This window comes from Astatotilapia calliptera, chromosome 1 (assembly GCF_964374335.1).
Source record: "Astatotilapia calliptera chromosome 1, fAstCal68.1, whole genome shotgun sequence".
Lineage (NCBI taxonomy): Eukaryota > Metazoa > Chordata > Actinopteri > Cichliformes > Cichlidae > Astatotilapia > Astatotilapia calliptera.
Genome location: NC_137422.1, coordinates 31,253,317 through 31,278,637, shown reverse-complemented (window position 1 = coordinate 31,278,637; position 25,321 = coordinate 31,253,317). Strand labels below are relative to the sequence as shown.

Sequence of the window (25,321 nt, the reverse complement as noted above, 5' to 3'; positions counted from 1 at the left end):
TTAAAGAAATCTAGTGCAGGAACTGCTGAAAGCAATGACATATCGTTTGCTACTGACCAGGAAATAATACAATTGGATTAATAATGCATATATTTTACTCTGCAAGCACTACTTAGTGTATACAGTGTATACTCCTTAACCACAATATAACAAAATCATTAAAAAAAACACTTTGATCCATAATGTGCGAGTGCAAGAACTGATAAGCAGGATTGATAGGCAGGCAAACTAACATTTCCATTCTACTGAGAATTTCTACAAGAATCGGTTCTCAATTCCCGTCCCCAAACAGAGGACCTCTTTGGTTGTTCTGCAGTGCCAGACACAACAGGGCAACCTAGTGATGTTGGCAGTAGATCTTTTGGATCCTGTGGGTTGGCATATCTGGCATCTCTTTTGAATGCTCTATTAGATTGGGATCGGGGGACTTAGAACGCTGGGTCAGTGCCTTGGATTCTTTGTTGCAGTCCTCAAGCCTTTCCAGGGTAATCTTTGTAATGTGGTGGGGCATATTGTCCCACTAGGTGAGGCCAATGCTGTTGGGGGTGGTGTTGCTATGGCTTTTTTTCTGCTTGGTCTGGTATCACAGTAATGTGAATGCGAATTTTGGGATCCATGGTTTCCCAGCGAAACACTGCATTATAATGAGTTAATCAGTGTTACACACCTCACCTGTCAGTGGTGTAAATGTTGTGACTGATCAGTTGTACACATAACATTGCAGCATTACATCATATTCACAGCTGACAGCATGGCACCTTTAGTGTTTGGACGATGCAGCCCAACCATGTGTCACAACATATTATGTTGTATCAAATCTTCCACTGTGTGAAAACACAGAAATATATCATCCTATCCAACCTGTTATTCTATATATAATATCAACCATTCTGTCATTCAGTCAAATAACTTCTCCAGCAGAAGAGCTGCAGAGGTGTTAGCTGGGTTATGGACTGAAGGATTACCTGGGCCTTTGCTCCTGCAAGCCCCTTGCACTGACTCACTCGGTCGAGGTGGCCATTTGGCAGCTATATAGCACAGCCACTCTGAACACTGATAGTGGGATTGGGGGTGAGGGAAAGAATTGAGAGTGAGAATAAATGGGAGAAGTATTAATTCCTTAACCTAGGATTTCACAAGACTAGGGATTTAGAGAGCACAATTTACAGAGAACCACTCAGAGTGAGTACAGCCAAAAGATGACACAGGAGATTGAAAAGTGTGCAGTCAACTCATCTCTCTTCTTCAGTCCCCTCCCTCCCTCTGACTCTGTCTTTTTTTCTTTCTTTTTTTCAACCAACTTAGAGATACTACAAGCCACTCACTGAGAGTCAAAGTGAGCCATCTTAGAGGCACAATCAAAGGCAGTTTTTGATAAGCACCTCTGACTGGCATGCACAGCCACCACAAGGTTACTGATCTTTACTCTAACCAAGTGAGACCACAGTCTGCACTGCCAACACTGCAGCCAACAAAGGATGAACTATAACAACACAATAACCTCCTCAGTCTGGTCGCTAAGTGGGTAGCAGAGATGCTATTTGGATACTAAGCGATTCAATATTGTACTATAAGGAGAGAAATAGGCAAGTGGAGGATTGTGGTGCTGGGCGCATGTTTTCTTTTTGAGCCCAGCGCAGCGTCCAGAGAGCAGCCTTGGCACCGATCCATGTGTCCCTTGGCGTTAGTACTGCAGTCACATTACATTTCCCCTCTCATCTGGATCGCTGTGTGCCCAGCAGACGCTCCCATCCAGGGCATGTCGTGTCCACTTTAGACTTTAGGCTCTCTGGCTTGAGCTAATCCAACAGCTAACAAATTGGAGTAGACTGCTGAGTAAATAATTGTGTAAATAATTCAGATTGTCCATAAGTGAATGAGTTAGGGTATGTAATTTTGTTGAGATGCAGAAGAGCAAATACATACACAATTAACTGAATTGCAAACTGGGATCCACTGATAATGACACAGTTTGACAATAAGAAGACAGACAGAAGACTGGACGGTTTCTGTTTCTCATTCATTTGCTCACACAGTCACAAAACATTACAATCTATGCAGGGTGGATCTCCATATTTTTGTTCAGAAAAAAAACACTCACTGCTTTCAGACTTCTGCTTGCTGATACTGACAGCCACACTGAAATCCACATGTGCCGCACACTCTCTGTGCTGATCCTGCACCAATTAATTTCATGAATGACTAACTCATGTTTGGTAACAAACTCCCAGTAGCTCTAGGCTTACCTCACTAGCCCCCACCCTTACACCCCAGGAGAAGTGGCACTGCCAGCAATACTCACAGGATAATGGAGTCAAAAGCCTTGTGCCTATATTACACGAAAGGGAAAATAATTACGGATCCAAGGCTTAAGATTAAAGCAAGCAAGCCAATTTTGGTTTCAGAATCAGTGCTTTCGCACTTTTGTGTGTTGTGATACTTATGTCTGTGAAGGTTCTCAATCATCCAGGTCATCGTAGTCTAAGAAGCTTGGAAAGAAAAGCGTCTGGACTTCTTTGAGTTGCTTGAAGATGTTTCACCTCTCAGCCGAGAAGCTTCTTCAGTTCTAAGCTCAAAAGGTGGAGAGTCTCAGATTTAAACCCAGTGGGAGTTTCCCCCCAAAGAGGGACAAAAGGACCCCCTGATAGTCCTCTACCTAATCACATGAGCCAAGGTGTGAATGCGGGTGTGGGTCCCAATCAGCCAGGGTTTCGGGTGAGCTCATTGTGAAACCTGGCCCCACCCTATCATGTGATTTCCTGAGGTCAGATGGCCCAGGATGTGAGTGGGCGTTAAGGTGTCTGGGAAGGGAACTGAAAACTGGATTATAGATGGCAGACAGTTGGTGTCGTAAACCACCGCCTCTGTTCAAAGATGGTCGCTCACAGTGGACATAGATGGCTTCTTTCACTCCTCTTTCAAAACATCTGTGCTCTCTGTCCAAAATGTGAACATTGGCATCCTCGAAAGAGTGAACTTTGTTCTTTAGATGCAGATGAACTGTTGAGTCTTGTCCCGTGGAGGTGGCTCTTCTATGTTGTGCCATGCGCTTGTGAAGTGGCTGTTTGGTCTCTCCGATGTAGAAGTCTGGGCATTCCATGCTGTACTGTACAGCATACACCACATTGTTAAGTTTGTGTTTAGGAGTTTTGTCTTTCGGGTGAACCAGTTTTTGTCTGAGTGTGTTGCTGGGTCTGAAGTAAACTGGGATGTTGTGCTTGGAAAAAATTCTCCTAAGTTTCTCTGATACACCGGCTACATAGGGGATGACAATGTTGTTGCGTCTGTCCTTCTTATCCTCCCTCGCTGGTGTCTGATCTTCTTTTCTGTGCATCTTTGCTGACTTTAAGAACGCCCATTTAGGATAACCGCATGTTTTAAGTGCTTCCTTTACATGTGTGTGTGTTCCTTCTTTTTCCCTTCAGGCTTAGAGGGAACATGTTCTGCCCGGTGGTGTAGGGTCCTGATTACCCCAAGTTTGTGTTCCAGAGGGTGATGGGAGTCAAAGAGGAGATACTGGTCCGTGTGTGTGGGCTTCCGGTAAACTTCAATGTTGAGGTTGCCATTCTCTTCAATGTGCACAGCGCAGTCCAGGAAAGGCAAACAGTTATCCTTTGTGTCTTCCCTGGTGAACTTGATGTTTTTATCCACGGCGTTAATGTGTGCAGTGAAAGATTCCACTTCTTGTCTTTTGATTTTGACCCAGGTGTCGTCTACATATCTGTACCAGTGGCTGGGTACTCTCCCTTTAAAAGAGCCAAGAGCCTTGCTTTCCACTTCCTCCATGTAAAGGTTGGCTACAATAGGCACAGCCATGTTTTTGTCTGTAGAAACCCTCGTTGTATTTGAAATATGTAGTGGTGAGGCAGAGGTCTAACAGTGTGCAAATCTGATCGGGTGTGAAGTTGGTCCTGTCTTCCAAGGAGCCGTCTTCTTGTAGTTGTTTTCTGACAGTCTCCACTGCCTCCGTGGTGGGTATGCAAGTGAAGAGGGAGACTACATCAAAGGACACCATGGTTTCATCTGGGTCCAGGGTAAGTTTCTGGACCTTGTCGGTGAAGTCGGTGGAGTTCTTGATGTGATGTGGGGTGTTCCCCACAAGAGGTGCTAGGATGGTAGCAAGGTGTTTCGAGATGTCGTAAGTGGCTGAGTTTATGCTACTGACAATGGGTCTGAGTGGGACACCTTCCTTGTGGATCTTAGGAAGTCAGTAAATGCAGGGTATGGCATCCACTGGGTAAAGGCGGTCAATGATTTTGTCCCTTTCAAGGTCTTGAAGAGAGAGAGAGTAGAGAGTAGTGATCTTTGTGTGGTAATCCATTGTGTTTAGGACCATGGTGCACCTTCCCTTATCAGCTGGTAATATAGTGATGTTGTGGTCTTTGCTCAGGGAAGCAACGGCCTTCTTTTCTTGTAATGTGAGGTTAGACGGGGGGACTTTGGCACTGGAGAGGGTGGCTGAGACTTTCATCCTGATTTGTTCTGCTTCTGTCTGTGATAATTTGTTAATCCGTATGGCAGTTTCTGTGGCTGTGATGAGGTCCACTATGGGCAACTGTTGCGGAACAATGGCAAAATTGAGTCCTTTGGCTAATACTTTCTTTTCAGGTTCAGTAAGATTCCGGTCTGAAAAGTTCTTCACCCATTTTTCTTGACTGTCCTCAGGTGTGTGTTCTTCTCTGAGTTGTGTAGATTCAGACTGAGGAGTGAGTGTTTTTGAAAGCAAGGTGTGGAATTTCCTGCATTGTCTTTCTTTTCCTTTAGAGTGTTGGGCCCGCTGAGCCTTGTCCACAAACTTGTTCTAAAATTGGAGAGGGTAGAAGGGTTTCCAGTTCCTGCAGAGTCTGGCTAATCTTGCTCTGGAGGGCATCTATACTGAAATGGACCTGTCTTATCCTTTCACTTAGAAGCTGATTTTGTGCTCTCCGTAGAATCAAGTCTGCTCTGTATCCCCTGACAGTGGATCCAAGTTGCAGGCTCTTAGGAACAACTCTGCTTTGTCTGCATCTCAGGTTGAAACGGAGATGGTTCCTATAATCTGCTATTTTTCTTGATTCCCTTTCATACTCCCGCATCAGTTGAAGGGTGTTCCTCCCAAAATGTACGGCAATATGTCTGTGAAGGTTCTCAGTCATCCACGTCATTGTAGTCTAAGGAGCTTGGAAAGAAAAGCGTCTGGACTTCTTTGAGTTGCTTGAAGACGTTTCCCCTCTCATCCGAGAAGCTGATACCTCTACCTAATCACATGAGGCTCATGTGATTAGGTAGAGGATCATCAGGGGGTCCTTTGTCCCTCTTTGGGGGGAAACTCCCACTGGGTTTAAATCTGGGACTCTCCACCTTTTGAGCTTAGAACTGAAGAAGCTTCTCGGCTGAGAGGTGAAACATCTTCAAGCAACTTAAAGAAGTCCAGACGCTTTTCTTTCCAAGCTCCTTAGACTTGTGATACTTATGTTTACTTAAGGACGAAAGAACCTAAATGTAGATGCATTTACTCTAATGCATTTCAGTGAAATTGTCCTCTTGAGTAGCTTTGACTCAGCATCTTCAAGTGGCCAAGCTTTCGCCCAAACTGTGCCATTACTGGGATACATGTGCTGGGAAAAAAGCCTTTAAGCAGACTGAACATTTCTCTGAATCTGAGTCTCGCTGAAGAGGGCCCAAAGGCTGGAACATTTTGGACAACATTTGAGACAAAATGGCCCTGGAGAGAGCTGGGGCCATGTTGTTGAAAATGTTGATTAGTTTTGGCATGTGCAGAGACAGATTGCCTGCCATCTTTTCATTATTTCTGTAGAACCCCCTGGAGAGAGGGCATGGAGATGGACTTGAGCAGGCAAGGCATAATTAAACTTCCACAGGCAGGTCATGTGCTGTTAATGCTTTGCCACCACTTCTAATTACTTAACAGTATAGTCTAAATGATATGCTGTCACTGGGCAAATTAATTGGTATTTGGTGAGGGCAGTATGGCAGCATTGTCTCCTACATGTGTCATAGGCTCTTTGGGACCAAGAGAAGGCTAAGCATTATCTGACCCTGATTAAGAACATAACACTGAGTTAAGTGCATAACAACTATGGGTTATAGCAGCCCTAAGCATTCGGCGTTGATAGTGTGTAATTTCACAGATTCCTGACCTCTTTGACGTTAGGGTGCATATTTTTTAAGTTGCACTACAGCAAGCACGGTTTTTATAATTTGGATATGCCCTAAATTTAAGAGGCAGCTCATGATGTGCATTAAGGGAAAGGTCCTGCATAAACCATGAAGCTGAATATTCAAGTTAGGTGTCAAGTGGTGCATAATATACTACTTCAAGCTCACAATGTGCTAGCATTAGACCCAGAATAGCTCTATTCAAATGCTACTGCATCACAAATAAAAATTAAATCCCAGGCCAACCTCTTAAAGTGCTTAAGGATATCATTATTATTATCATCAAAACAAAGTAGACTTAAGCTCCACAGAAAGGTGTGCATTAAGGCAGGTGACCTTTGATTTTGGTTGGCTGTACCAGAAGCAGCTTATCTTACCCCCGAAGTAGGAGCCATCTGAAAGCTTGGTTTCTTTGTTGCCTTTTGTTAGAACACTGACAACCCCATGTTGTATGAAGTACATTTTCTTTCCGATGGTGCCTTCTCTTATGATGTAATCCCCAGGTTGGAACACCTCAAACCTCAATTTGGTGAGCATAGAGGTGACAAAGTTTGGGTCAGCATTGGCAAATAGCGGCATAGATGCCACCAGCTTTCGACAGTTAAAGTTGATAATTTCCTGTTTGAAAAGAAAGACATTAAAAACAGTGGTTAGTGACAGCAGCACAGCAGAGCCGTGGCTTTACAAAATGCAGTGACTTTTTAAAGTATTGGACATGAGGGATATTAGAGTAACAACAGGAAAAATGCCAACTGTGTAGACATCATTTACTGTTTTCTTCTTTCTCTAAGCCCCCCCCCCACCAGTTTTCTTTTTCTAAGAAAAAAAAGAGATTATTTAGTCACACTGTGCTCTTGTGTAAGGCTAAAATGTCAGTGAATGTGAATTGAAATGAAGGGAATGTCGAAAAGTGCATAAGCTGTCGAATGCATCAGAGCTGCATGTGCAGCTGTTTTAAAGCAAGACAGAAACACTTGTCCCACCTCTCGGAGCGGCTCATTCAGCTCTCCCAGGATGCTCTCCTCGTCAAACATCTTGCCCTGGTAGCGGTGCTCATAGTAGTCGTGGATTCTCTGCCTCATATCTGCAGGCAGCTTGTGGAAGGACATGTACTGTTCCACCTGTTTGTACTGCAGGGACATAGAGACACACAACAATCAGGTTATTTAAAGGCCATAGGGCTGTAGCACAAAAACACTGCTACAGGGAGTAGCTGGTACTAGGGCTGCTCGATTATGGCAAAAATGATAATCACGATTATTTTCACTGAAATTGAGATCACGATTATTTGACGATATTTATTTAACCCTTTAAGACCTACTATAGAACCAAGTCCACCAGAGCTTATATTATTTTTTTTACATGCTGTAGTGCCATTTGTGGGAGCATTTCAAATTGCTATACATCAATACAACTGTTATAGCCCATATTTTAATAATATGTATGCATTAAGTCCATAGTAATTACATAAATACACCAGAGCTTATATTATTTTTTTTACATGCTGTAGTGCCATTTGTGGGAGCATTTCAAGTTGCTATACATCAATACAACTGTTATAGCCCATATTTTAATAATATGTATGCATTAAGTCCATAGTAATTACATAAATTGCAAAAAAGTGCAATAAACTACAAAAAAAAATTAAAATCGCTTTTGTTTTGTTTACATATATTTCTACTTGGAGAAATTTAAGAGGTTTATCCCTCAAAACTTTAAATACAATAAAGTTGCAAAAAATAGTTTCCCACCACAGGAAATTTATTTTGAGTGTCTTCATAGTTTTATTTTGGAGATACAGCAATTTTTATATACTGCAGGAAAAACAAAAAACAATCCTATGATGCAAATTTGCAAAGAAAACAGCATGTGCATCATTTCACTGTGGGAAGTGTTACGAACAGCTGATAGGAACGGCAAAGCGTGTTTCTGGAATATTATGTTTTTGTTCCTGCAAGCGCTTTTTATGCAGTTTTTGCAAAGCTATATGTGGAACGAAACCGTGACCGAGGACAAGCTGATGGCATAAGATGTAAGTACCGTAAATGTCGGGCTATAAGCCGCTACTTTTTGCACAAGCTTTGAACCCTGCGGCTTTTAGTCAGGTGCGGCTTTTCTATGGATTTTCCATGATTTTTGTGATATCGTAAAACGATTTGTTTTGTGTGTTCCGCTGTTGTACGGCACTACGTTGCCTGGCGGAAGGATCGGGGTTCAAGAGTGGTATGTTAGTCACATGTCCGTCCGCCAGGCAACGTAGTGCCGTACGAAGTAGCGCGAAAAACAAACTTCAAAGTAGCGCTACGCATTCAGCGGGAGTCGTGGATGATGAGCGGCGATAAACTTGCAAGTTATGCCCAAAAAGCAAGTTATGCCCAACTCCACCGGTGGATTCTGACAGCGTTGAAAAGTGTGAAAACATCCACGATCACCAACGGATTTTGAAGGGCTGGACTGCTGCATGATGGAGAGGAGGACACCGCCACGGCCCTTCTGAGGGTGTTCGACTCTGACACTGACAATGAGGATTTCTTTGGTTTTGAAAGTGACAACGAAGGAGAGAAGAAGAGTGGATGACGAAGCCATCATGAGCCTGTTTGTATCCGACACTGGAGAAGAGGACTTTGGTGGTTTTAGTGCGCAGGAAGAAGAGAAAGATGGTGGTGAATGACTGACTTTTCTTCTTGTTAAAGCTGTGTCACTGCACCTGAGCCTAAAAGGTAGTCCGAATCTATTGTTCTGGTGTGCTGTAGGTTATTGTTATGTACTACATGTGCAAATATGTACCCATAACTTGTTTTTCAAAATATTAATAAAAGTGATGTCTCCAAACAGCCATCTCTTTCCTGACAATTCCCTTTGTGCATATTCTCTTACATATGATAAGTCAACATTGAAACACCTGCGGCTTTTGGTCAGGTGCGGCTAATGTATGTACAAAACAGGATTTTCCCCTGATTTTAGCTTGTGCGGCTAATATTTAGGTGCGCTTTGTAGTCCGGGAAATACGGTACAACTCCTCCGGTTTCATATGCAAAACAAATTATTGCGCTAGCTTACACGGTTCAGGTTCTACAGGGATTTAAAAATAGTTACGCAAAACGGAGCGTGCTGCTCTGACCGGCTTTAAAGGGTTAACAATGACTTTAAAAAATAATATAAAATAGTGTGCAACACCACTGAAGTTTTTTTTTTTTAAACTCTCTTTTCAACCAACGGCAGTCACTCTCCAAATAACTTCTGCTTAGCTTTCCGAGCTTCCCTCGGGTCCTCTTAATCAGCGGTCTCCAACCTTTTTTGCGCCACGGACCGGTTTATGCCCGACAATATTTTCACGGACCGGCCTTTAAGGTGTCGCGGATAAATGAGGGAGGGGCTAATAATCGGCTCAGTCATTTTTAATGATCGTTGAAAGCCCAGATCGTAATCGTGATTAAAATTCGATTAATTGAGCAGCCCTAGCTGGTACTGAGGTCAGACACACAAGGAAATGGAGACAGATTCAGGATGGCTATCCGTGCCCTTTCAAATTTCACCCAAAAAGAGAGCACTTTTCCAGTCTTTGATCAGGTCTCTTAAAGTCTCTCTTTCTCTCTCGGAAGTCACACTGTCCTGAATATTTGTTCACTGAATGTACTAACTTCTAAAAGATAAGGGTGAGAGAAAGGAACGCTACAGTCATGAAGTACAAAGTCAAACTGACCTTTAAAAGTGCGCTACAGCAGCTAATGTGAATATGAAGTAAATGTAGATCTTAAATTATTAAATACATATTCATTTTGTTCATGCAGAGAAGAATAGATTAGAATGTATGTTGTTCAGTTGAAACAATCAAAGTGTTTCTGTTTTTACAGTACAGACTTGTGGATTAATATCCTCTGTTGTTGAAAGAAATAACTATTTAAGTGTGTGTGTCAAAAAGCCTTTGACTGATTCTGTAGCAGTAGCAGCAGAGATGTAGATCAAAGCACACTGGGAGCACCTTGGAGATAATAATGGGCTGAATCCTTAACCCGCTGTGAAGGAAAATAAGGAAAAAGAAAAAAAGAAGAAATTAACCATTCAGAGGGTGACGCTGGTGGTGCTCTTTGATCACAATGACTAAGCTGCCAGAAGACTTACCGCTGACTAACACAGCTGACCTCAGAAGCCTTCTTCTTTGTTTTCTCACAATACTACTACTCTTGTTGGCGCTAATCTTAAAGGAATTCATCAAAGCTCCTGCTTTGTTAAAATAAATAAGAACTGTTTTCTACAATTTACAAGAAACACATACAGGTGAAACAAATCGAGTTTCGCAGTATAGAATATCGAGCAAGACAAAATATGGTGCACGAGGCTTGACCATGGGACAAAATGTGCCTACTAGTAACATCCAGGGCTCCTGCACTATTTTAAAAATAAACTACATTTTTAAGAGCTCTTTTAAACCTTCATTGAGTCCTTTACAAATAAAACCTAAGAAAAAAAATCACAGTTAAATTATATTCAGGTTTTCATAAACAAGCAGGTATACAAGTATTGAACTGTTTAGTAATCCATACAATAAAGAACTTGATGCTTTTCTTTACCACACACAGTAGTAAAATGATTATATTTGTACAGGAAAACAAGTGCAACAATTTTAAAAGAGTGCTATAAAAATCCAAAACTTAATTAAACTAACATTTATGTTATTCAATAATATTTCTGCCCACATAAAATGTGCAGGATATTTTAAGACCTTAGTTTGCTTGATTTTAATTTCTGACTGTGACATCTTTTATCTCTGCACTGGCTTTTGACACCTACATTCCTCACTTTCTACCACTTTCTCTCTTTCCTCCTATTGCCATATTTAGAAGAGTTATTTGACCAGGCCCTTGAATCCCTCACAGACGGAGAAGCAATCTAGAATGACCCTGTGAATATTGATGATAAGGCTCCTTTGACTGTGAACAGCTAGTTATGAACTATTACATGGCTCCACTCTCAATCCTGGACAAAAAACTGATTACAGATTAGGTAAACTGCTTGAAATATGTTTTACACCAGTTCCATCATATTAAATAGTTTATAGTTTATTCTATTTAACAACTTTTGTAGGAATGTCAAACAAAGTAATTTTTTTTTTTGTGTAGCAACACGGTGTAATTTGATGTGGAAGGTCAAATACTTGAAAAAGCATAAACAAGATTTGGAGCTTATATTAATCCAGTCTCTCTGTCAATGTCAGGGTATGAATATGAATAAGAAATGTTGTGGGTGACAGTAAGAGTTTGAATCTTTATCCACACTATCCCTTTAGCATAAAATTAAGAAATGTACTGATCCAATGATAATACTTATTTCACAGAAATGCTGTAGGTGATGATCAAGATGTTTCCAACGTAGACATCTTTAGGTGCAGTAGCAGTCGCTGCTGAGTATTGCACCAAAGGTGGCATTTCTATATGTGATGCAGGGTGAAGATGAGAGGTATCTCAAATTATGAATTAGTCTAACACTGTTGTCTTCTGCTTTAGACATGTTTCAGTACAGTGTATTTCTTTAATTAGTTTTTTTGTGCATGAAGTATTAACACTTTGAGAAACTTATTTGAACTTTCAACATCTAATTTATGTACAGCTTTGTAGCATATTGCAGTCTGGTTCTCCCAGCACAAAAGAGTATTAGTCAAGTGAACAAATGCAAGATAATGTCTTATTGCTTCTGCAGTTTTGATGAATAACTGTATTACACGGAGTAACTCGGCATCACACTTGAAAGCATTTCAAATTTACTAATCACTGTGCTGGATGCAAAGACACTGATCATCAGGGGCGCAGGGGGGCATTGAGGGATAGGGCAGGGAAGGCATTCTTTTCCCGATGATATGATGGGCTGGTAAAATCCCCTCTGGGAGGGAAATTATTCTATTGCTCAAAGATCCCTGCTCTCCTGATCTACTTGAACAAATCAAATCAGTCTGCATTTAGGTGGTAATTATTTCACCATCAGATTTCCTTGCTTCTATCTGAACGCTAGAAAGATTCTGGCTGTAATATGGATCTCTTATAATGTCTATAATGATTATTTCATGTTTCTTAGCTTTCCTCCCACCTTCCTTTACTCTGGTAAGTCCAGGATGATGACAAAAGTCTAAGGTGATGTGGCCCAAATAAAATATGTTTTAACTGTGGTACAGGTATAGTGGATTAATTAGTGATTATTTGTGGTGTTGTTTCTATGTTGACCTTTAATAAAGATTGCTACCTTTTTTGTTCTGGCAAGCTCCTTATGTTTTTGGTTGTTTATAGTAACTCTTTATTGAGAATTAAAGAAAAGAGTATCCATGTCCTGATCTAACTTGTTTCTTTTGACAATTTTACTCAGCTTTAGTTGTTTTAAAGATGCAGTGACTGTAGCGTTTGTCTCTTCTTGTTTTACAGGAAAAGAAATTCCAGACGTTTGGCACCTAATTAGTCCTGCACTGTTTGTTGAAGAAACACTGAGACGAGCAGCTCATTTGCTGCGTGTTATTACTCTTCTTGGATGTACACGTTACAGTTTCTGAAATATATGAAGATTTATTGCAAAAAAACAAACAAACAAACCAAAACGTTTCATTTTGGGGTTGAATGTTCAGAGTTAACTGTCAGAGTGGAAGAAGCAGAAAATTCTTTGGAAATATTTATCTCTAACCTGCAGCTGAGCTTACTTTATTTACTCTATAGTCTTCAATTTATCACCAAAAAAGTAGAAATTATGTCATTTTCAGAGTCAGCAAATTTACGTGCTTGATCTATAGGTAGCTGAGTGAGAGGAGTAGCGTCTAAAAGACCTACTGAGATCTAATATAAATTAACAAGTGTTTGTAAAAACAGAAATTTGCTTTTATGACATTTTATCACTAGAAACCGACACATAGACACACACAAAAAACACAGATCTGTAAATCAACTGTTTAGGGCGCTTGCAGTTTTCAAATCACGTTGTGGTTTAAAAACTGTGGTTTTGACTTCCTCCTCAGATTCCTCTGTTTTTCACATTGCAACACATCATCATAGCAGCTTTAACAGCTGCTTTACTGACACAGGAGTGAACAACTGACAGTTGATGTGCTAGCTTTCATTGATGGATTTAAAACACTTTTTATCTTTTCCTGGTTGGTGCATACTTTTGATGTATTTTCTATTTCACCCAAATAAATGAATACATCGACTGAATAAAAGATGAATGATCTGAGTATTTTTTCCTTACCACTGTAAAAAAGTGAAGCCACAATTCTAACAAAGGGAAGTTGAGCTTCCATTTTTTGGAGCCACAGTCAGTGTTTTAGTGATTTGGGATGTATCCACACACACTGTATCCACACACCACCTCAGCTTGACCGCAAGTGCAACTGCCTGCACTTATGTAGCCTGATTGCTATAATTGTAACAATCTCTGCTTTTAATAGGCTTGTTCAAATAAGTTTAACTACTAACCACATACAGTAGCACACAGCTGTATCTAAAAAGGCACACACAGTATGAACATACTACATTCCAATGTATAAATGCCATTCTGTAGCTTCTATTCTCACTGTATTAGCTATTAGAAGCTAATTAGAAGCTAGCATAAACCATCTAACATGTCAACATCTTGTAGTAAACAATTCTACAGACATGTTTTTTATAGAGTCATTAAGCTTATGCTTAATAGTTGTGTGTTTTCTTCCATCACTGGTTGAATCTAATTGAAAGAGACTTACACTGATTTTCAGTTCTGTTTTAATTGAGCTATTTGTATACAGCTTTTATCTGTCTGTCTCCCTGATTGTCTGTGTTTTTGATTGTGGACATGTAGTATGGGAGACATATTTTTGAGGTTTTCTAATTCCTGCAGTTTAAAACCAAAAGTTTAAAGCTGCCTATATTGTTAAATATCTCGATGCAGACAAAATAATGTGGTTATTATTTCTTCTAGGTCCCATTCAAAATATTCTTTTTCTGTCTGTGCCTTTTCTCTGATATAAACATTCAAATTATTTTCCAGAGTCCTTTCTCTCTCATGTAGCTAAGCAGATGCAAATTCTTACCAAAGAAATCATGAATAATTTATTCCCCCAAAGAGATATTGGTTACTTAATTATACTTTTTAAAAATGTATTTATTTCCACTGTGCTCTCCTGCCTTCTTCCTAACCTAGAGTTGTGTAGTCAAAAGATATCTGCCACACATTTAGGCAAAAATGTTCACTGACTAATATAATGATGAAAAACGGGTAACAGAGAAATTAGAGATTAATGCTACAGGAATGCTCTAAAATCACTATTTTATTTAAGAGATAACTAACATAGAAATTCAAAATCTGGAGGATTGGGTAATTATATTTTATGATCAATATACCTTTGAATTCCATGATAATGATTAAGAAATTTCAATTTTTCTTTTCTGTGAATAAGAGCAGTCCATTTGTAAACACCATGTCAAAATGATTCAAATCACCAAGATTAAATGCATGACTGTGCTGGAATCAACACACTCTCTATCACACAAAAGGAACCAAGAGGCCAGTAACACCTCTGATAGGGACATAGTCAGGAGAGTATGATCTCTTAATAGTTATTTATATTAGGAATACATAGTGATTAAGAGTGGTGCATCAAGATAAATGACAGCCTTGACAACACAATCCGAAAGCAGAAAGCATACATTTCATGTGACATAAAATATATAGTAAATTGACACTGGTTGGAGTTTTGATTTTGGTTATGCAATAAAAAAATAAATAAAAAATAAAAATTAGAGCGCCTCTGAGGCATGTCAACACTCCTTGACTCAGCAGTAAAGGCTGTGTGGCAGACAGAGGAAAAGGAATGTAACAGAGTTCAGATTAATGCCATCAGTCAGGTCCCAACTAATGGGAACAGCTCTTACTGTAAGGCAGAATTAGACTTAAGCCCCCCATCCTTTTGGCAGTTTTGTCCTTGATTGAGCTGTATGGGAAACTCATGACTTAACCTATACAGGACAAGACCACGTTAATGCTAGGATGATAGCTTAAATATAAAAAATCTGTAAAACTGTCATTTTTTTTAACTACTTCTCTGATGCTATTGCTCTCGTTCCTCCTTCCTCCCAAGGAATTGGACAACTCTATCAAGTACAGACACAGTCTACCACTGATGACTGTTTTCTGTATTTCCAATGGTCTTGACTGGGGGGGATCTCTAGAGCCTCTATACACACAAATAATCAGCTTTGGGTCTCTTATTAACTATTCCCCAAAGAGCTATGTTTATTTGCCAAGTGTTAATTAGAGATTTAAAAAAGGAGGGGCTGAAATACCCCATTGCCATTTGCTTCTAAAGCCATTTGGGACTGGCATGCCACAACATGCTATCTCCTGGGCATCCCTAATTTCATCACCAACTGCCAACAGCAAACAGAGCATCAGTCAGTCAGTTAATATTTAAAAAAAACAAACAAACAAACAAACAAAAACTTTTCGTATAAAGACTCACAAGGATGAGAACATCAGAAAGTTTACGTATGGTAAGTGAGACAACAAAGATCACAAGCCACCTACAAATGAACACGATTATCTCTTTTGTTTGCTGTCTCCATCTCCGTCTCTGTGTACTATATAATTTACCACAGTAGAGAGCCAAAGTGACAGATAAGCAGCAGCTTACAGAGAGCTGGAGTGGCAGGCATACCCTGTATGCACAGTCACATGTGCAGCCATCTTGTGCCCCAAATCTGGAGAGATGTAATTCTCTTTGTGTGATAATGATTCTCAACATGCCTGAGACACGAGAGGAGAGTTCTTGTGGGATTCTGGTTGATGCTTAACCCCTCCGATTCCAACATCCTCTTAACACTGTTGAAAACAAGCAGTTCTTTGAATCTTTGGGCTGAAGGAGGGACAATACTCGGTGTATAAATGCTCAATCAACAATCATTTATTTCCATACAATTCAACAATAAGAGCATTACAACGTCCGGACGGGAGAGATGCTACCAGAGGGTCAGGCACATGTCTCAAAATGGTGACGGGTTGCTCAGCTTTTTATAGTCTCTAGTGGCCCCCAGCTAGTCGTAAAAGCCAAAACAACACATTTTTTCTCTGTTACAGCGCCTAAGTTATGACCTCGGCAGTTGTTTCTCTGCTTTCTGTAAGGTGGGGGTGTGGAATGTGGTCTGTCTATCTCCCCTGTCTTTAGACACAGAGTCTCCTGCTTACAACCTTCTCTTCATGATTCAACAATTAAGCATGTCAAGAAAACAGTGTCACACATTCCCAGCAGATCAAGGATACAGAGTGATGCACCTTTATCTAATAAACTAATATGTGAATATGTTCTGTTAACTCAAAAGTATAATGAGAACTAAACTACATACAGATCACACACTCTATTTTAAAGGGTATAATATGATCTACAACAATATCATAATTCAACTATTTTGATTACATCTATAAGGTAACATATAATAACAGAATAATATCACAACACTGATGTTTAATGCAGTTTGTTTTATTTGATTAAAAATATAAACTTGCAGTTTATTTTTTGCCATGAATTTTCTTTAAGTGTTAAATGTAATGTGATTACACTGCATGGTGATACTGCACTTTAAAAAAAAAATGAACTGGCTGGTTGATTCCAGCGCATGTTGTTTTACAGTGTGGTATAACATAGCTGGTCAATGTATAAAATAACAAGTACAGTTAGATATACAGTTGTGGAGCACTCTCCTTCTTTATAACCCACTGAGTAAACAACAGTTAGGTTAATGACATAAAATTGCTGGTAAAAAAAATATTAAAAAGCTGTCCCATTTATTATTATTATTATTATTATTAATAATAATAACAATTTTGTAAAACTTAACATAAAGCAAATTATTCATGTTTTGATCTGAAAAACAAGCAATATTGAAACTCACTGTTGTACCAGGGAGGGTAGAGTTCAAATAAAGACAGCACAGAATGCATATCCAGAAGAAACCACTCAGTGACCATCCTTCAGGTGCTGACTTGAAATGATAAAGATTGTCCCAATTTCAGCTCCAGTTGGCTGCAATCTATCTCTTTTCCACTGACATGTGATATATGGTGTGTCTGCTGAGTAGCAAACACATAATGAATGTAAACTACTTAATCTGTTTATACACAGTTAACAGCTGGCGACAAGAATATATTTTATTTTATTTATTTATTTATTTATTTATTCATTTTTGTCTCAGTTGAAACTACAATTCAGCTCCCCCAACTCCCAGAATATGTAGTGTAATTGCTGTGCTCTCTACTTGGTGTAACAGTTAACATGCTGCCTGCTTCATAAGAGCTCATTTGAGTCTGCTTGCTAGCATCTGACAGCCCAGCCATTTATCACATGGTGCCACATTTAATAGAATTCTATTCAGAAAAGATTATACCCCAGCTTTCTGATGGTAATTTTCACCATCTTTGCAAGCAGAGCTCCCCTCATCATCCTTTCCTCTTTCCCATGTGTACACTTCTGAGAATCCTGCATAAAGTATTTTTTTTTAATCATTGTCCATCTGACCAGTTACTTGGATATCATGCCTGCATGCCAACTGGACAGGTGGCCTCTCATCTTGGACATATAGCTATATGAACAAGAGTCTGATTTTTATTTTATTTATTTTTTTGGTTTTGGTTGTTTTTTTGTTGTTTTTTGTTGTTTTTTTTTTTTTACAACTGATTAGCAGCTGATAAATAGAGCACATGTGGTAAATGTGGTATCAGTGCTGCTCAGCTCGACACTGATCCATTATTGCATTTCTTTCAATCATTAAACAGTGGTCAGTATCTATCTACTTCGGCCCCACTGTGAGAGCAATATTTGTGCTGTTGCCATGTGGTTGTTTGCTGGATGGCTCAGGTCCAGTGTCATCTGCAGCACAATCACAATAGCTATATAGTACAATATATCTGCTTACTAGAGCATGTATCCAGCTTTTCGTGATAGTACAACTGCATAATAGGAAGCATAAAGCACATTATGATTAATGGGACTGCATAGTGTCTGCATTAGAGATAAGTCATAATTCAAAGTACTTTGCACTGTTGGTGCATGTAAATTATGCAGTTTTGCAGTGTAGTTTACAACATCGCTGGTATATTGGTGTCAGGCTTCCAAGCAATAAAAAGAAAAGAAAAATACTAGAGGGCCTTTTCAGCTTTCAAACAATCAACACAAGTTACTGGCAACATTTTGTACTGAATCCAAATGTATTATCTTTTAGTTTTTAGGTCCAAAATCAGCTATCCAACGCTTAAATCAGCACACCAAACTAGGTATAGAACAGTGTGATTTTTACAAGAGACCAACAATACATACCTACATATCTGTAACAGAGTTTGTTTTTCAGCCCTCTTAAATGTGTTATACTCAAAGGCTTTAGAAATCCCATTCCATAAATAGATATGTAGATAGAGATTTCATAAAACAACAGAAATGGCTTCTGTAAAAATTGGCAAAGCCTGTGAATCAGACTGAAGGAAAGATTTTTTGTAAACTATCATAAATCATAACAGAAGACTGTAAAGTGTCACTTTACTTTACACCAATTCAAGGTCACAGTTGGGCTGGAGTCTATCCCAGCTCTGGGCGAGAGGCAGGATACACCCTGCACAGGTCGCCAATCTCTCACAGAGATAACATTGAGAGATAGACTCAATGTTATGGCCACTTTAGGATCATCATTTAATATAATCTCATCTCAGGCCACAGCTAGCACACCACCACGCTGCCAGTTTTTGAATAAACTGAGTGATAAAAAAAATGTGTTTCAATTACGTTTTCGAAACACTTGAGTAAAAGAGGTCCTTTTTTTGATTTCTGATGAGTTAACAAAGATGTGCATGCATGGCAATATATTTTATGCCTATGATGTCCAATTTTTTTATTCAGGTTATAATTACAGAATATGTGATTAAAACAAATTCAAATTAGAACATGAATGTTATGATTATTGTGTTGACGTTTTTGTAGATCTTGCCTCATATATATTACAGCTGCATATTTCCAAGCTTCCATTATATTTTCTAATTTATGTTGCCTATTTCTTTCTTTCCCTTAATTCCTCTTATTTATCATGTCATACCTAACACCTGAACAACCACTTTTTATTTTATATTGCCATGTCATATGCAAATATGTAGGGCTAACACTATTTGTAATTATTAAGTTGAACCTCATCTTTGTCATATTCAAAGCCTCACACTGTGAACAGTTTTTAAAGGTCAACTAATTTTACTGAAAATGCAAATACCTTTCATCACACCCTGACCTGATTATTTAAAGGGATGCAACCAAGCTTATGGGACAGCACTGACTCACCCAGTCAAACCAAAATGTTTAGAATAACTTCCTGTATGATGGCAGGCTGGCAGTTGGCTTTGGTGATGGCAGCTCTGCTAGGAGATTTATATGAAGTCTGAGTCCCCACAGACAAGAACAGCTGTCCCTGTCATGGCAGCCCAACAGCCACCAGACTTCTCAAACCTCTATGGATTGCCAATGGATTTCCAGCTTCTTGAGCGTGTGGATTATGGTATTAAAGGGAAAAGGAAAATCTGCAGCAAGCAGATCCCATTGTCACACAATTGATGCAACAGGATATGAGAAAAAGGTTTATGTCTTTGAATGAACTAACTCTGATAAGAAGAAATGAGAAATGGGTCCAGTGCTGTGTAGTAGAAATCACTACTATCTTGCTCCCAGAGCCAAATGAGCACACAGTGACAGTGTACTCTGAGCATGCGTTATCACTGAGCCTTGTGGAAAGATAAAATGAGAGAATCTGGACTCTTAAAAATTAATTGCAGTTGGCAGTAATAACGCTTCTGCACACAGGCACTGTGGGAACCGGTGGGAACACAGGGGAAACTTTTCAAGTGGCTGGGGGATTCTTAAGGCGCCTTAGGGGGCGATCCTAGAAATGGCAGCCAAGGGCTTCTGTAGCACATGCTGACTGGTGCTGAGGCAGACCAGCTGTTCAGTCTACTTGGCAGCATGGCATCTCAAAAACAGAGGAGCAGACATGTCGTGGTGGGAGCTGGTTTGCCCCCGTTTCATTAAACAGCTTCTCAGATCAGTATTAGTCATGAACTTACAAGCTGAACTTTTTTGGATTTTTCAACTTTTTAACTGGGAAATTAATCTATTCGTTACTCATTCCCTAGAATCACAAAGTGTTAATTTATCCAGTGCAGTTTCTCTCCTTTTGAAGAAGTCCTGCTCACACATTACATTAGCTAAGCTGTTCCTCTGCCTGTGTGCCTGGTCCTGTTTTCTCTGAAATCTTTCACTTTCATTTTCCCTCTTCCATTTAGGTGCGATCTCTCGAACCTGTGCCTCCATTCCCTGGAGGTCGTTCTCTCCTGTCTCTTACTCGCTACAGACGGTGGGTAATGTGGCAGGCGAGCAGTTCAGCTCATTATCGCCCACGCTGGGCCCACAGAGGGCATGGCAGTGTGGAACATGTCTCGGGCTTCATAGGCAGCCATCAGGGCTTTCCTTTCCCTAAACCAGGGAAATCTGGGTTTCTGTGTCTATACATTATGTAGAAAATGAGGACAAATTTTTAACCAATTTGCTTTTTGCACTTTTGCTGGCAAAGAAAAAAAACACAATATATATCTAGTGCCTTTCTAAAATATACTTATTTAGGGTGATAAATGATTTAAAACCCCATTAAAGCTCACCTGAATAAAAGGCTGTTTCTGTAATGAAAAGATGATGAGACGACGCTCATTATCACTGATCTATGACATATTAGTATTGAGAGTAAAGCCTTGTCATATGTTCCAATAAAATTTGAATTATGTTTCATCAGAGTTGTTAAAAATAGGTTTTTGACTAGGGTGCACACTTCCACACAGTGAGAGAAAGAGCAGACAAGAAAGCAGAAAGACAAACATATATACTTTAGATCTGATGTAAATTCATACTTTTCAGTATCTATATTTTTTTATATTAACTATGAAGGGTTGTGGCCCACAGTGTTAGACTGTTAAACCCCCAGTTCAGCAGAACCATACTGTCATACTGTATTTGTCTGTGAGTCAGTTTAGGGCCATATGTAAATATCAATCAAATTAAACTTGCTACATTAAAAGCTAAAAACGAGTATTAAACTGAGCACAAGCCAGCATCCTGCATCCACACCACTGTCCTCTCTTTGAAGTAAATCAAGACAACACAACCATCAATAGCATGTCATCTTGACTCACCTTCTCCTGGTACTGCCGTCGAGATGAGTCCAGAGATTGGATTAGCGCAGTGGCGTGGCCCACAAACATGGCGTAGCAAGTAGCACCCACAATCATGCTGAGGATGGTCAGCCACACGTCTGTCATGCCCACTGGGGGGTACATGCCATACCCAATACACAACATGTGGCTCATAGCTTTGAAAAGTGCGTAGGAGTACTGCTGTCCCCATGTGTCATTCTAGATGAAACAGAGGAGACAGGGTGAGTTAGGGTGAGAACATCTGAACACTTCCTCGCTTGCTCTCTTGCAATCTCAACACGGCTGCTGATGGCACATTTCAGGTCAAAGAACACCCTGGCAGCCCATGAACATTCACAGACACATGCAATTACTTAAGAGAAAACTAATGGCAGATGTCCATTTCAAACTCTCTCTGTCCAGTACAGAGCAGCTGGCAGGGTAAAATATACTTTTCAGTATGCAAACATTTGGAGCAAGCAGACATTTGGGTAGCTGCCTAAAACAGAGCCCTGGGAATCAGCAGAAAGAGCATGAGACACTGGAGGCTTGCATGACATAAAGTAGGTCAGCTATTTAGAAAAATGTGATTTCTCTGTGAGTTTTCTAATTTGTAGATAAATTGCCCCTTTTCCTTTAGTTCCCGGTGGTGGTTCATGGCAAATCAATATCAACTCTCTCCTGGGGGTGACATGTCCAAATTGCTTTCAAACTCATTTCCACAGTGGAAAAGCCGGGACTGATAGCAATTTTATTAGTGCCCTCCTGGAAAGGTAAGGAGTGATAACCTAGCAAGATAATAGGACAGCTACTGTAAAAAACAAAAAAAGGAAAAAAAAAAATCTGTAATCATTCGAATGAGAGTCAAACCAACCACGACTGAATCACAGTTATCAATACTAACAACCTCTTCTTCTACCAGGTAATGTGAGCAAAAACACGAGGTGCTTTCCAACAGAGAAATGCCTGCCCTGAGGCTTAAATTAATTCAGAAAAAAATATATTTGTTATTCTGTCACATTGAAAACCGTTGTACGTAATGCAATTAATTAGACAGTGTTTACTGTGTGAAACAAAACAAACTCCATTTTGATGTTAATAAGAGGCTACATCCCTCACACAGGGATTTAAAGTAAGTACATTATGAATCTTTTTCCTTCACATCTCCGGGCCTCTTTACACTGGATGCATTTGGGAGCATCCAGTGTAATGCTCTTGATGCTCCCAGAGCAACTGGCTGCTTCTTAGGAAGCAGCCAGTTGAAGTTATGGATACAGAACTCTGAGCTGTAACAACATGACAAAGAGTAAATGCCCAAAAATAATCTAGTCAGAACTGCATCAAATCAACTAGCGACAAGGAATTTGGCAGGTCATATGCTAGAGTCACTGAGATGGAGAGATAATGGTACTACTACATTTGAAAATCATTTGACTTACATCTAAATTAGATTTGGGTAAAAGTAAGCTTTGGTATTAAGTATAATAAATAACATTTATCTAAAAATACTCACACATAGCAGGAAAATTTGATTGGTTTGTTTTACATGACTTTTAAATCTGCTTTGCTTTGTTGCGTTTTTATGTAGCCTGTGATGTTATATCGGATTTTTCTATGTATACACAGTTCAAATATGTTTTTCAGAACAAAACAAAGAGATTAGCACAGCAATCATATCCTAGTTTTCTGTGCCACAAAGCAAGACATTAAATTGAATCTTAATGCATGCATTCTTTTTGAACCTTAATCACGAGCCACAGTTTACATTATGTATCCTGACAGCTCAGCCTTATGTAACTTAAAATAATCCGCTTGCACATTTGCTTAATGTATCAAATATCAAAGTGGGGGTGAAATGTATTTATAATTGTAGCAAAGAGGGGCTAAAAAAACTATAGAACTGGAAGAGAACAATGCAACATAAATCTCAATCTTTTCTCGAAAAGACAATTAAACACAGAGTTTGATTAGATTGGGAGCTTGATTAAAGGTTTTTTTTCACACTGTCCACGAAATGGAGCCACTGTTTTGAGTGTGCATCTCTGCAATGAGACACATGTAGAAAACGAGCTAAAATTATCTTAAGCGTGAAACATCTCAAGGGACAGTAGTTTTCAACATCTGCTGTTTCTTATGCTTAAATATAAGTGAGGCAGATTCAGTGAAACAAGTGAGCATGTCAGGGAGGCAGCGAGGCATGCTTAACCAAATAGATCATACCTTGAGCAATGCAACTATGTGACATTTGTTCCGGGATAGAGAGCTGAACTTACAGTTGAACTGAAGCAGCTTTATATATATATTTCAAACTGAGATTTTGTGTATGATTTTTTTTGTTAGTCCTTAAATGTATGATTATTCAATATTTCCTTTTTTGTTTACTTTATTAGTAACTATTGAAGTAAATAAATAAGTAGTAAATATTTATCAAATTCTGCTGAAAATAATATATATGTCAAACCAATTTAACTTATTCTGTCTAGAAAACATATATTTCCTTACACATTAAACTTTAGCCTGCTGAAACTTGAAATCAGTTTAAACTCTCACTATTGATTCATTACTGGGGCTGTTTGGTAAGAGTGTAAGCCAACGATAGGTAGATGCTGCAATTTATTATAATTGTAATACTAAAAAAATTGTAAATGCTGAAAAGACAGACAATTGGTTTAAAAAGACACCCAGGATTAGCTCACTGGCTGAACATACAGTATATCTGTCAGTACTAAAAACCACAAAACACTTCAATGAGCCAGGGGAACAGAGCTAATGCTAACTGCTAAATAATCAAATGGTATGTCACGCAGTATTACTCACTTGCTTTGTTCAGCAAGTGAGTCGTAAGTGCTGCAGTAAAAACCTTTGTGTCTAAATTTCACTGCAGTCTCACAGTCTGAGAATTTAGTGAGTACATAATCTACTAGAATTCACTAGTGTACCTATATGGGGTAGGTGGTATTGCTAATTGTGAAATCAGATTCCTTAGTAAGGTGCTGTAGAAGACTTGAGCGCACTAATTGTGAATTTTTGGAGTCAGTATTGATGTTGCCGTAGGCTAATACCAAGCAATTATATCAGCTGATTGAGATATTGGTCAAGCTCCAGTGTGGTAATGAATATTCACTGAAATCAGACCACTTCTCACCCCCAAAATCTGACAATATCTGAATGACTTTATAACGTCACAAGTTGACATGAGACCATCAGTTTTGGGTGAACAGAATATCCACGGTGATGCAGCCCCCTCCCTTGAGCTAATAAAAAAGAGATCTCCGGTGACCCACTATTCTGGCAGCTGTTTCAGCAAAACAACAAAATTAAAGCTCAGCATGTGTGCTCACTGGAAACTGTCAATATCCAGCCAATATTGGATAAGGGATAGCTGTCTCCCTCAGAAAGTCAATGTTCCATGCACATCCTCCTTTCACAATAATGACAAATGTCAAGAGCTCCAAATAAATAAAAATGATCAGTAAATTGAATAAATGTGGACAAATGTAGCAGATAAACATATTTGACTTAGGGTTTAAAATGACAGATATGGAAGGCAGTCTTACCCAGGAAGCTGAAGAGTTTTAGAACAGTAATTACTGAGGCTGACAGACAAGATAAGACAGAGCATAATCTGATTTGAACAGGCAGGAGGACTGTGTGCAGGAGAAGCACTTACCACCATCTTATTTTTGGACACCCAGCAGTCAGCAGGGAAGTCCTGGAGCATGGGCACCAGGAACTGCAGGCAGCCATCCCAGTGACAGAGCAGCAGCATCATGCCGATTAGATTGACTATTCGTACCATGGCGCTGGCTAGGTCATAGGTCATGTGGAAGATCTGAGGAGTTGAAGAGGAAGGAAGCAGGAAATGAGTTAGTGAATGATGACTCAACATGCTGATGGTCAAATCCCTGAAATCTCTCTAGAACGCAAAGCACACACACATGCACAAAGA

The 25,321-nt window shown here is 39.5% G+C and overlaps 1 protein-coding gene and 1 long non-coding RNA gene across 2 annotated transcripts in view; one reads left to right on the top strand and one right to left on the bottom strand.

Moving 5' to 3' along the window:
• Positions 1-13,351, top strand: part of LOC145426924 (uncharacterized) — a 35,325-nt gene extending 21,974 nt beyond the window's left edge. Inside the window, exon 2 of the long non-coding RNA XR_013907650.1 lies at positions 12,570-13,351. This is a non-coding gene — a long non-coding RNA (uncharacterized LOC145426924). The remainder of the gene's footprint in view (positions 1-12,569) is intronic.
• Positions 1-25,321, bottom strand: part of hcn4 (hyperpolarization activated cyclic nucleotide-gated potassium channel 4) — an 84,269-nt gene that overhangs the window by 23,912 nt on the left and 35,036 nt on the right. Inside the window, exons 3-6 of the mRNA XM_026173185.2 lie at positions 25,043-25,204; positions 21,373-21,591; positions 7,143-7,289; positions 6,537-6,777 (exon numbers count right to left, since the gene is read on the bottom strand). Of these exons, the coding sequence (XP_026028970.1) occupies positions 6,537-6,777; positions 7,143-7,289; positions 21,373-21,591; positions 25,043-25,204 (769 nt within the window). The remainder of the gene's footprint in view (positions 1-6,536; positions 6,778-7,142; positions 7,290-21,372; positions 21,592-25,042; positions 25,205-25,321) is intronic.